At 40.0% G+C, this 13,278-nt stretch overlaps 1 protein-coding gene across 4 annotated transcripts in view; it reads left to right on the top strand.

Moving 5' to 3' along the window:
• The window catches only part of SFMBT1 (Scm like with four mbt domains 1), a 128,619-nt gene that overhangs the window by 95,487 nt on the left and 19,854 nt on the right, over positions 1-13,278 (top strand). For all 4 annotated transcript variants that reach the window (XM_067568099.1, XM_067568096.1, XM_067568097.1 and 1 more), the window contains exons 10-16: positions 767-917; positions 3,433-3,515; positions 5,063-5,189; positions 5,923-6,036; positions 8,231-8,273; positions 9,616-9,680; positions 11,910-12,049. In XM_067568099.1, coding sequence (XP_067424200.1) covers positions 767-917; positions 3,433-3,515; positions 5,063-5,189; positions 5,923-6,036; positions 8,231-8,273; positions 9,616-9,680; positions 11,910-12,049 — 723 coding nt within the window. The remainder of the gene's footprint in view (positions 1-766; positions 918-3,432; positions 3,516-5,062; positions 5,190-5,922; positions 6,037-8,230; positions 8,274-9,615; positions 9,681-11,909; positions 12,050-13,278) is intronic.

The raw sequence follows: 13,278 nt of genomic DNA, 5'->3' as shown, positions 1-13,278 counted from the left end.
AGTCTCCATTCTTTATTTATGTATTTTGTTTATTTCTTGCAAGATGATGCACCTTTATATATCTGATTTTTAAATATTTCATTGACTTCTCAGTTTTTAAATTTGTACTGTGCTCTCGTAATCCATCTTCCAAAAACATATTTGACACATCTCTCCCAGCTTTGGATCAGATGTAAATTTAATGTACTCTCTTTTATCCTCAGTCACTGCTGAAAATAGTGAACTAACAAAATATCTAACCTCTCTGGGATCCCACTCAACGTTGTGTCACACTAAATAATTCATTACTGTGGGATTTAAAAACAACCAACCTATGTGCTTTTTAAAATAATATGATTCCATAGATCTTGTATGTAATCAAGGATATAATATGTCCACTCTGTTTCCTCTTATCTGCTAAATTTATCTCATCAAAGAAAAATAAATTGTTACCTAGATATGAATTGTTTTGATGAACTCTTTGTTTGTTTTGAGTCACATAGCTCTCTAGGCAATTACTTATTGCTGGCTATTTATCACCTCATTTGTCTCTAAGTGCCTAAATTGACTGCTTTATTAATTGTGCTATTACATTTTAGGTATTATCGTGCCGTCTGCTGGTCTGTGATTCTGTAACTCATTCTGTTCTTTTTTTTCTTTAAATATTCCTTCTAATATTTGGAGATGAGGGATTTGGAAAATACCTGGAAATAGATTAGCTTTTAAAAAATGAAGTATTGTATCTGCAACTTTGAAGGTAATCTCTTCCTTTTTGGTAACTTTGCAGGTGTTCAATGAAAATTATTTCTTGGTAGAAATCGATGACTTGCGACCAGAATGCACAACCCGCCGGTCATATGTTTGTCATGTCAACAGTTCTGGTATTTTCCCTGTGCAGTGGAGTCTGAAAAATGGTTTGCATCTTAGCCCTCCACCAGGTACATGTCTGCACTCTTGTTTCATTCACGGCAGAAGGCCTCTCTGAAAGAAAGAGATTATTCTCCTCCAGACCATTGTGTTAAAAATCTACAAACTGGGACTGCATTTTTTGCAGAAGAGATGTGCCACCAGCAGGAGGAAGAGAGATCCAAATTCAAGGAAGCAGCATCACTAGGCTGGTGGAGTCCAGGCTTCTCATGGAGACGTACTTGCGTCTGAGGGTTGTGGGCATCCCATGCTGATCTTAGAATGAGGGCATCTGGGCAATCTTGGAGGGAGGATGCATAGCAGGGTATATGGAGTTAGTGAACTATAGCCTCACCTGTGATATCAGAATGCAGTAGCCAGGGCAATAGCTGTGGAATTTTCTTGTAGTCATGAATTATAATTCCCCTCCTTTACCTATTAGTGTAATTAGTGTTCTTTGTCATGCCTGTTATTGGGGAAAAGTTTGTTTATATATAATAATAAAAGTATGTAAGATTAAAAATTAGTAACTATTGCACCAGTAAGGTGATTGCTAAAATATTAAGAAGGAAAAAAGTCATCCTGCTTGTTAAACTCCCCCCCCCCCCCCCCCCCCCCCCCCCCCCAAGTGCTCAAAGATGGTCTGGTCTATGGCAGAGAGCAAAAGCAGCACAATGTTTTATACTGCCACCCATCAACATAGTGCCAGAGCTTCATTTTAGCTTTTCACTGGTTAATAGGAACAGAAAATGTAATGAGTTTGCCTCTTCCCTGTCCTTAAACTAAGGTACTGTGGGCAAAGCAGCACTGCTCTACAGCAGTCTAGCTCCTCAGACATGTATTCAGAGCCCATTGGAAGGTTTCAAGCTTCTCTTCTGAGCAGCGCCCACAGAAATGGCATCTGTTCTAGAGGAAGCGTGTGGCCTTTGAGAGTCCTACTGGTCATAGCTTTGGCTGAAATTATAGAAAAACACAAATGGCCCCTGTCTTGGTTAATCCCGGGAGAGGTTAGATGGAATTACTGTTTTAGGTTAAACTGCAGTATTATAGATGCTGTTTCATGTATTACTTTTTATCTTCTATAAATTTCCAAACCCCAGTCATGGTAGTACTCTGTAGGGAGTACCTTAGCTATCCATTTTGAAGCAGTGTTGCAGTACTATTACAGTTCTTCCATTGCTGAATCTCTTCCAGTTTGTGTCACATGGAGTATTCTGTGCTGGCAAAGTAGCACAACAATGCAGTTTCTTGGTCCCTGCTTCCCTTCCTTTGTGTTCATCTTGTTTTGACAGAATACAAGGAGAAGGAAATATCTGCTCCAAGAAGAAACTCCTTTGTCTGGTTTATGGAGACTTGGACTCAGAGCTTTCTACAGCTCTGCATTGAGGCTCCCATATCCAAAATTAATGTATATTTATTAAACTCATCATTACAGATTAATAAAATAGATTATCAAAACATTTATGAAAGATATTAACCACCATCCTTGATGGCTACATAGTGATTCATCCTCGTTATACTAATTGTCATGTATTTAATATACAGTACATCACTGCCTAGCCCATTTAAGGCACTATGTAAATAATTACTTCCATTAAATCTAAACCTATCTGGATTATAACCCTGCATTTAAAAATGAGACTCTTCAGCTGTGCAATCTGGTTTTGTGGGACACGTTACAAGGAGTCGTCCTGCATTCTCTCTAGAATGTGGTCCTGCAGTCCCATGTTCTGGTTAATGCCCTCTCCTGCCTAGCATCTCCTGACTCTCTCCCAGCAGACAGTCTCTAAAGAGTAACTAAGGCCTAGATTTCTAAAGGTATTTGGGTGTTGCTGCACTCAGCATTGCAACACCAAAGTGATTTAGGAGCCTACATCACATTTTCAAAAGGGATCTAGGCAGGCTTCTAAGATGCAGTTGAACATGTTGCAGTACAGCTTCAATTGTGGTAACCGAGAAGCCAGTGCAAGGGTACTGTGGAGTTGTCTTCACTGTAGTGTTGTCTGAGTTATCTCCTTTGGAGTTAGTGGTTACACTGCAAACAACACTTGAGCAACATAGAGTGTTTGCATTAACAGCACAGAGCATCTGAGTTCCCACTGTATTACTTGCTCCCATGTCAGCAGTACTGAAACTTCAAACCACACCTCCTGACAAGCCAGTTAGTTTGAGCTTAAAGCACCACTTAACTGAGCTGGAGACGTGTGTGTGTGAACGGGAGTCAGGTGAGGGACAACACGCAAGTTATACCTTGAGCAAACACTACAATGAAGACAAACCCTCAAGCAGTCAGACATAATTTAAATCATGCAGAACCACCCACAGCTTGGTCTTGTGGTGTTTAGATGGGCAAAACTTCAGTGGATTTCCTTACTCTGCTTCTATAAAAGTGATGCTGGATTGGGCCTTCTATGAGACAATGCAACCTGCAGGCCCTGCTTGAAAATTAAATCATCTATATCTTGAATAATGTAAGCATTTGGTTGAATGGAGTCATCTGATTGGTGTGATGCAATTAAGCAACCACTTTGCTTGATCTTTGCTCAGGTTATCCCGGGCAGGACTTCGATTGGGCGGACTACCTCAAACAGTGTGGTGCTGAGGCTGCTCCCCAGAGCTGCTTCCCTTTGGTGAGCTTTTTGCAGGATAATGCCTTTTCCTGTACTGGTGGATATTCCACATGATGTCCACTTACATAAACAACATTCTTGCTTCCTGTGATTGTTACACTGGGCACATAATGCGTTTGGCCCTGTGACCCAAACTGAGCTCTTAATTGTTCATGGAACAGAAATGTCTGAACGTGAACTGAACTCTGATTTTTTGTATAAGCACTTCCCAGATTACAGGCCATTTCGCATAAATGAGATGTAACTGTCTACGGAATTACTGCCAGTTTGCAGTAGTCCCTCGTGTGTGTGTGCGTGTGTTAAAATGGTCCCCTTTTCCTGCTCATCCCTGCCACTATCTAGAGTTTTCCCCCACTCTTCTTCCTGTACAGTAATTATTATTTGACTTGAAAATACAATAAAACATTCCAATGGGAAAAAGGTAGGAGCTCCTTTTAAAAGTAAACTTAAAGGGTTTCTACCGGCTAGGCCCTGCGTTAGGGTTTTTGTCTTCCTGTACCACAGTGATGGCATTGCTAGTTGAGCACTTTGTGAAAGTGGCATCATGAGGGCATAATGCTTGCCACCCCTCTCTCTTGAAAATATAGAGGCAGATGTAGTCATCGGGGAAGCACTCAAAGTGCCTGGTTTAGAAGAGGGAGATTCTGGCAAAGCTTTCTCTTTGCAGCTTGTCCTCCTCTTGCACTCTCTCCAAATTGTCTATAAATATAGACTCTGGCTGTTCAGAGCAGGTTGACTGAATCGGCCCTTTTATGCACTTTTTTGAGGTGAGTGGGTTGTGAAGTTCTGGGGATGATGACTCTGGGGCATCTCTTATTAATTCAAGGGGAATTGTGGTGGTGAAGTGGCTGTGGGCTCCAAAATATTTTGGCTGCGTCTCCTTTGTCCTCTTCAATTCAAGTACATAGGATTCAGATAAGTGCTGTAAATAGAGGGGAGGATAACGTAAAACCACTTTTTTTCCTGCCAAAAAAGCCTGCCTTGCTGTTTGCAGTACCTAATATCCATTTAGATGAGGAAGGAAACGTATTTGGGATTTAGGGTAACTGGAATTTTCACAGGCACTGTTAGGAAAGCCCTTCTTTTTTAATTATCACAATGGAATAAAACAGACTGAGGTTGCCTTTTACCTATCAGTCTGATTATTTCAGTTTGCCAGCTAACAGTTTGTCACTTGCAGGTAAATAACTGGGAGGAGTTCCTTAATTCTATTTTTGGTTAAATCATGTCAGTGAGTCTCACAGCTGAACCTTTCTCATGCTCCAGTGCAAATGCAACCCTGTATGAGTGTATCATTAAATACTATTCTGCGTTGCCCTTCTGAAATTCCCTGTAACCTGAAATTCTCATTACATAGTCCAACATCTGTTAATTACACTGAAAGTTCTTTCTGAATCCTTGATACCCACACACGTTCAAAGTCCCCCATCATGTTTGTGTAATCAAGTTTGTATGTTTTAGTCCTCCACATGGCTGTTTACATCTGATACACTGGTAAATGCACATATTTTATCCAAACATCCCTTTATCTGTCCTCTTTTTATTAGCTAACTTCTAGCCATGGATTTAAAGAGAACATGAAGCTTGAGGCTGTGAACCCTGTTGATCCAGGGGAAATTTGCATTGCCACAGTTACCAAAGTGAAAGAGTCCTACCTCTGGCTTCAGTTAGAGGGTAAGTGCCACATAAGAAGACAGGAGATTTGCTCGGGTCTGACCATCCCATGAGTCATGTTAGTACCCCAGTCTCACCTGGAGATTGATGGGTTGTCATAAATCATCAACTGCAGACACTCTGCTAAAAATGGCCAGCAAATGCCTGTCTTCTCTAATTGAAAGACGATATTGTTAGCCCTTTCTCTTGCTTCTCTGCCAGTTAAGATTAAAATGGCAACACTCACTTATCTTGAGGTGAAAATCACTCTCTGCAGAGAGTTGGCACAAGTCACCCTATAAATCTATTTTCAGCATTATTCTGAAGGTGTGATTGTGGAATTTAAGTAGAGCATGGGCCTCTGCTTTATCTCTGCATTGGGGTGACTTTCACTTGAATGAACATTTGACCCAAGGTGTGTAGCATGGCACTTGTTGAAGATAATTGGAAACAGAATCTAACAGATGGCCTATGCATGCTTCTTTATATTCCTTTTATTGTATTTAAAGATTGCCAAGGTGCATTTACTATGCATTATGCTATTCTGCAGAATGAAAGATGACAAATTCCTTCTTTTCTGGCTTGTAGACATGAACAATGAAATCAGGAAATAGTTTCTGGTAAATGAAGGAAGGGGAAAATAGTAAACCATTAACTCTATGTTGCAATCATGTTGACCTATATATCACAGGTCCCGATACAGAATTTTGAAAATTACTGATTTGGTTAAATTTTGCTTCTTTTAACTGAACAGGCTCCAAAAAGCCAATTCCTGAATGCATAGTGAGTGTGGAATCGATGAATATATTTCCAGTGGGTTGGTGTGAGACCAATGGATACCAACTCAGACCTCCACGCAGAGCAATAGGTACCAGTTCTGTTCTCTTTGTAATTACTAGCAGTCAAGGTGTGGATGGAAAGGCTTGGAAGCTCTAACAAGTACATCTACTGCAGAATTATCCCCATCATACTTCAGGAAACTACAAATTGAAATGTCATCTCATTTTAGAGAAGGGATTGTTAGAGAACTGGCATGCCTGACCTCCACACCTAATGAATTACTGTGAACAAGAAGTTTTGAATTAAGATGATGTGAATATCCCACTACCATCGCTTCAGCTGAAAGGCCTCCAATCCATAGTATAACTGATAAAGCAGAAGACACTTAGGAGAGATCGTCAGCTGGTGTAAATCCATATAGCTTCATACTAGTCAATGGAACAACATCTTACACCTGCTGAGCATCTGGCCCATGAACTGCAATAATGAAAATGAAGCAGTTTGATACTAGTATTTTATATCTTTATTGCCCTGTTGATTAAGAGCTGTTTTTTAGTGTGGGCTGTAGCACTTATGATTGATCTTTGATATTGGTTGTACACTTTTTTGACTCCGGTCATTCGTTCTAAATGTGGATCCTTCAGGAGAGATGTATTTCATTTTTGGTTCAAGTAGAAAGCTGAATTTATTAATGGGCCAAATAGTCATAAGCTGTCAATCAAGGAGTATTGAACAGAAATTATGAACCACTTTGATTACACTAGCAAATAATGCAAGATAGAGTATTCTCTGTCACTTGGTTAATGATCTGCTGGTACTCTGTAGCTAAGGGAATGAGAAAAATGGACTTATCTAAAATGCGTCTGGTAATGAGTAGAGACTACAATATCAGACATTGATGAGGAAGCAGTGAAAAGCTTACTTAATATCTGTTACATCAAAGATAGCAATGAGTTGTGAGCAGTTTGCCCCAAGTAACAGCAAGAGAAATGCAACTGGAAAGCATCTGTGATAGCTGGAGCAGAGTGGAAAGGAGGAGAAGGAATCCAATGGGAAAAGAGATTTTAAAAGAGACTGGAATTTGGGGTGAATATTAACCTGGATCTAAAGCTTCCTGTTAGTCTTCCACTTCAGACAGGATACATATGTTCCAGTGTCATGTTCAAGGTTACCCAAATTTAAGAACCATGATTAGTGCTATATGCAAAATAGCTTATCTCTAAGACTACCTTTAATCACCTTGAAATAGTAAATGGTTATAATATTTTATTTGAAAAATGTATGCAATTACCAGTGTCTGATGCACAAAATATGAACATGTGATATTTGTAGGAATCTTTCATGAGCAGGGGTGGGGAGAAAAGTGAGAGACAGTACAAACTTGTACATATGCTTCAAATGGATTATGCAATGCAAAATGGCTAACAATACAGTAGTACAGGCAGCATACAATCAAGATGCTCAGTTCAGGATAAGATTGAAAGTAATGCAAGGGGCACATCAGACAGGTGACCCCAATGAAGAGGACTTTTGATTGCACCACAGTTTGTGTATAAAATACATAGTAATCTCAATCATGATCTGTCAGTCCATAAAGGTGGTCTATGTAGCTTTAAATGCGTCACTGCATTGGACACTTCTTGGAAGCGTCTAGCTCCTCCGAGCACAATCATAGGTTCATGTTTCGCTAAATCTACATGTATGTCTTTCTGTTAGAGCAGAATTGTTTTCACTATAGCAAATGCTTGGATTGTAACACTACAGTTAACAGGTAGCTATTTTACATAACTTCAGAGCATTATCTCCTTGTCTAGAACTTCTTGGTGACATTAAATTGCCCAGTTAGACCTGTTAATTGGTCAAATATCACAGCACTGATGGGTATGAGAGAAGAAAGGCATGCAGGTTTATCCATCTTTTTGGCTGGTATTATACATATTTTAACGACTGGCCTGAAAAGTACAAGTTTTTTGAAGAAGATAATTCTGTGCACAAAGGCTGAGATTTTCTACGGCAGACTAGGAGATCTGATGCCCAACTTCCATTAATTTCAATGAAAATTGAGCAAGAAATTTTGGATAATCTCAGCTCAGATGATTGAGGTATAAAGCTTGAGTAAACTGTTAAATGATACCTTTTGGCTGTAAAATTTAGAGGAAGTGCTGCCATAGTAAATATTTTGTAATGGAAGTTTAACTTGATTGGCTTTTTTACTTTTTTGATTCTTTTTGTATCCTTTCTCTTCTCCTTTTCCTGCTCCATACCCCAATCTGGGTTTACAGTGAACAAACAGAGGAAAATCGCAGTAGTTCAACCAGAGAAACAGTAAGTAACAAGGTCATTACTATTATAATCAGTGTGGATGGTGATTTCTCTTTGCATTTTGATTTAATAGAAGAGGGACACTGAAGTTTGTTGGGTCCCAGTTCATACTATCCTGATCCTTAGTTCCTACTGGTATTGAAAAACAATCTCTGCCCTTCTGAAAAGAGAGCTGCAACACTGTTCAGGGACACCCTTTATGAGTTCAGGGAAGCTGGGATTTTAATAATTTAGTGCATATAGACTGCACTGCTTGTTAATAGATCATCTCACTCTGGGATTTTAATTGTTGCTTTATCCCTCATTTTTAAGGGGCTGAGCTTCCAGTATAGGAGAATTCTTAAGTTTTTTACTGTCTAAAAATATTTGTCAGCATTGTCATCGCATGAATTTCATGATGGAAGATTTGAATTATTGTAGTGGTTATCCTGTGTTGGGGTGATTTCTTCAACAGTTTTCAGGATTCTTTCTCCCTTCAGAGTACGCAGCCACCTTCTATTAGTGTTAATGTGAATGCAGTGTACGTGAGCTCTGAGAAGCAGAATCTGAGTTCCTTAGTGTTCTGTTGTACAGTTGAGATTTCCACATTATTTGATTGGCAAGTTCAGCTGTTCCATGTGAGAGCTCTCATTCAAATAGTGTGCAGCTAGTGTGTTCCTCCAGAGTTGGAGTTGTATTATTAGAGATGCTTACCAGACTGAAAAAGAAGAGAAGTGTAAGGAAAAACTAGGTCAAACAGACCATCCTTGTGTTCTTATTTTCAAAGGTTTTGTGAAACTATGTAGCATGAACTTGTTCAAGTGACCCTTACAATGGAACTCCCTATAGTTACTCTTGGTGTCCTTCATATCATTGCAGGTATCCGGTTTTACATGGGCTGGACATCCCCAATACTTGCTCCATTGTTTTCAGTAAAAATAGACTCCTAACATGCCAAACCACCTGTTTTTTTTAAATGGGGCCATTAGAAGTGTACTTTAGTTTTTGTTTTAATTCACATCTTTTCAAACATGTGAAATGTAAAACTGTGCCTGTCTTCATGATGGAGTAGGTTGTGTTACCATGCACCGTTCTGTGACTAAGCTATCAGTTTGCTACATCCTACTTTTTCAAGCAAGGGAAGAACACCACTGGCATAGAGCAGCACAATTGGCTCTTCCTACACCAAGACCGAATAGTCCCTGCAGTTTGAACAGCCTGAGTAAAGTTGTTAAATATTACAAAGATTATTGAAACCAAAGGCTTAACACACTAAGTTGAGAGTGAGAGAGGACCTAACCTTTTAGCAGTCAAGAGATTGATGTATCAACCTTGCTCTCTTCCCAACCCTCTTTCCCCATTTCAGAATTTTGTCTTCAAGGACAGGCCATGAGAGGCTGAAGAACCAGGAACTGAACTCTGCTGATGCAGGTAAGAAGTTTGTTTGTTGGGTTAAGAAGGTAGGAGAGTTCCGTATCTCTAGGACATAATTATCTAGCTGCTCAATAACTTCAGCAGTCCTGAATTAGTACAGTAGGGTAAAAACATTTCCTAGGGATAATCTTTCAAATGGCAAGGAAGACTAAATTTAGTAACAGCGTACAATTACTGCTGCACATGGTACAATGAGAAAATGTTGTTGTTGTTGTCTTGATGCTGGAAGTTGGATTATTATAGCACCTAATCTTTTGTCCCAGCAGCAGACATACTGGGAGCATCTCGAGCTAAAACATTTAGTTTTAATAACCCTGTTGTTTACAAAACACTTTCCTCTAAACTATCTAAGTGCTCTTCAGTATACATACCAGTAAATCCCATATGCTGTGCGTGGGTAGGAAATTCTTCTTAAATTAATGTCTAAACATCCCCTAGCAAAAATGTATTGAAATAATATTGAGATGCATAAAACTGTGGCGCTTGGGTTAGGTTAGGCTATGATAACAAACACTTAACACTGAACTTAAGAAACACTGTTCAAAGTGTAAAATACCTCATGTGCCAAATGGTGAAATTTACTCATTTTCTAAACTGTTGAAAGAATGTATATGACGAATAAGTACATCTGCTGATGAAACAGCCATACAATTATAGAAGTATAGCATCTAAACCTAAATTGTGGGTGTTTCCCACACAGTAAAATGCATGTCTGAGGCTATACCACTTTGCATATTAATTAGTTTTTAAATGGAGATAATGTCAACATGATTTCATCTGTTTATCAGTAATAAACCACTGGAACTAGGGCCTTCTTAGATTAAAGAGCTTCTCAATCAAAATTATAGCACTACTAGAGTAAGATTACATTATTTTTATATTTATACATCCAGGAATATCTTTATATAGCAGCTTAAATTCTGAAGGATGCCAAAGTGTTTTACAGACATCAACTGACATGCAAACTAAAAACAAGGATTACTTCATCCAACATTAAAGTGCAGCAACCACTGGTGAAAAAACCAGCAGTTTAACCATGCAAAGCAACATTGTACAACAGTTTATGATAGGAAGTGGCAAGTAGCTTTTCCAGTTTCAACTGCAAGGGGAATTTAGGGAGCAGTAATTACTGGACTTGAAAGTGTCCAGAACTCTAGCGCTTGAGCCACTGATCTTGCAAGTGCAGTTTGTTCTCCAATTATATCAGGTGGCTAGGACCTTTGCTTTTCCCTCCAACGGTGTAGTTTTCCTTAGAATCAGACTTATTCAGAAGAAATAATATTTCCCGCTAAATCACCAGCACCATTTCCTGCAGTACCTTGGAGTTCCATGATAGTCTGCCCCAAGCACTGACCTAGTCCGACCCTGCCTTACTTGTTCTAACACTTTCACAGAAGATAGCACGTATGCAGATCATAGACTTGAGACTTGCATGAGGTGTAAAATAAATATATAATCTCATACCATATGTTGCGGAGCCACTCACTACTGTGGGTTTGTCATACTTCTATGCCCATTTCACCTGTATAATGCCCACCAATCCTCCACTGGGACTTCCAATGTTTTCAATCTCTGAAGAACTTTAAACAGCCAGCATTTGATTCTTTTTTTAATAATAAATTTGCCACAGAAGTGTTTCCTGACTGTCCCCTTCATCGCCTTTCAACTCCTCCCTCTTCCACTTTCCCCACATTGAACAATATTACATTTCCCCAAAATGACCATGGCCAGAGATCTCTGAAATCAAATGTTAAGGACCAATGACTAGTGTTAAGCGCCAGTATTTTCCATCAGGACTAGAAATGTGTGCATTATACCTTTTGGAAAGGGAAACGGCCTGCCTTTAATGGGGCTCGTATCATACACTTCTAGTCCTTTTCAAGAAAGTTTGAAAACTGTATTGATGGTAACTTGCATATTTCTCTGCTTCTAAAATCAATTGTAGAGCTGTGTGACTGGATTTATTTTCGGGCTCACTTGCTCACTGTGTTATATGGATATTGCCAATACATAAACAGAGTGTGAGTGTGCATATAAAATATAAGTAGTAGATCTCAGCAACATCTATTATAATCAATGCTATAGTTGCAAATGTGACACTTCAACTACCAAAATATATGTGGCTTAGGTTTTTTTGACAAAATATCAGACTTTACAAGAAGCCAGCCTTGGCTGGGCAGATTGCATTGCATGATCTAAATCTTTGCTGCTGATTTTATTTCTCAGTTGTAATTAATGGAAAGTACTGCTGTCCAAAGATCTACTTCAACCACCGGTGCTTCTCAGGGCCTTACCTTAACAAAGGGAGAATTGCAGAGCTGCCTCAGTCTGTGGGACCTGGGAACTGTGTTCTTGTTCTTAAAGAGGTGAGATGGTTATGAGGGTGTGGCTGTGTGTGTATAGTAAGATATATTAAATTCCAGAGTGACTCTCTAATCAGAGATAGATAATGGACTAATCAATATAAGGGAATGATTATTGTTGGTAAGCCGAGAGTTCTGTTTCTTGTCTATAATTAAGCATAAGGCATTGAGTGGTTAGAGACATGGCAAAATACTTCTGTTCCACCAGAGATGTAATCATCTCATTATTATTGCATTTCTTTATTATGTCTAGTGTACAATAATTAACATTACTGAAACTAACAACTGATGCTAAAATAGTTCAGCCCTATTTAAATCCCTATAATGTCCAATTAGATCATAGTATTTTTAACACTTTTTTTCTATTTTTTTTTTTACTGCAATGAAAAAAAAAAGGCATTTCAGGCAGCCCAAAAAGCTTCTATGTTCTGTTGGAATGTATGAAATATGGTTTCTTCTTCAAGTGCTTGCTCATGTCCATTCCTCTATAAGTGTGCATGCCTACATGCACAGCTACCAGAATGTTTTTCCCCTTAGCAGACCCCATAGGGCAGGCTCCGGCGCCCCCTGGAGTCCCGCGCACATGCTGCAGTATATGAGGCACTGCAAGCCCTATGCCCCCTCAGTTCCTTCTTTCCGCCCGTGATGGTTACTGGAACTGCCTGCGCTTGCATTGCAAGCACTTAATTCCCCGTGTTTTGAACTCTAAGCAATGATTTTTTGTGTGTGTGTGTTAGTTAGTTTGCTTAATAACTGTTGTAGTGGTAGTTAAAGACTTTGAGAGAGTCAGTCTAGCTGAGACTTTACCGGGAGCAGGTATGCTCCGGTGCCATGGCTTCGAGCCATGTGCTTCCGGCGGGAAGGCTTTCCCGCTAAGTGACCCCCACTGCATGGAGTGTGGGGGTGGGGAAGCCTTTTGTAAGGAGAAGAATGGATCAATAAGGCTTTCAGACCTCCAGAAAATCCGCCTGAAAGCCTGGCTCATGGAGCCCCCAAAAGGAATTCACCGGGCGGGCCGAACCCGGATGCCGGAGACAGACTCGGCACCAAGGAGTTTGCGCCCCTCCCTCCCCGCACTGAGGCAGACCTGGATGTGGGAGATAGCCTCAGCACTGAGGATTCGCCCCCGCATGAGGCTGCGCCAAACTTGGTGGCCGGAGACAGACTCAGCAGTGAGGAGTTCACCCTGCACCGAGGCCGGGCAGAGCCCGGCCACCAGAGTTTGACTCGGC

This window comes from Emydura macquarii, unplaced genomic scaffold (assembly GCF_026122565.2).
Source record: "Emydura macquarii macquarii isolate MOO-44397 ecotype Brisbane River unplaced genomic scaffold, CSIRO-AGI_Emac_v2 contig_2846, whole genome shotgun sequence".
In the NCBI taxonomy this organism is placed as follows: Eukaryota; Metazoa; Chordata; order Testudines; family Chelidae; genus Emydura; species Emydura macquarii.
This window is presented reverse-complemented; position numbering and strand designations above follow the sequence as displayed.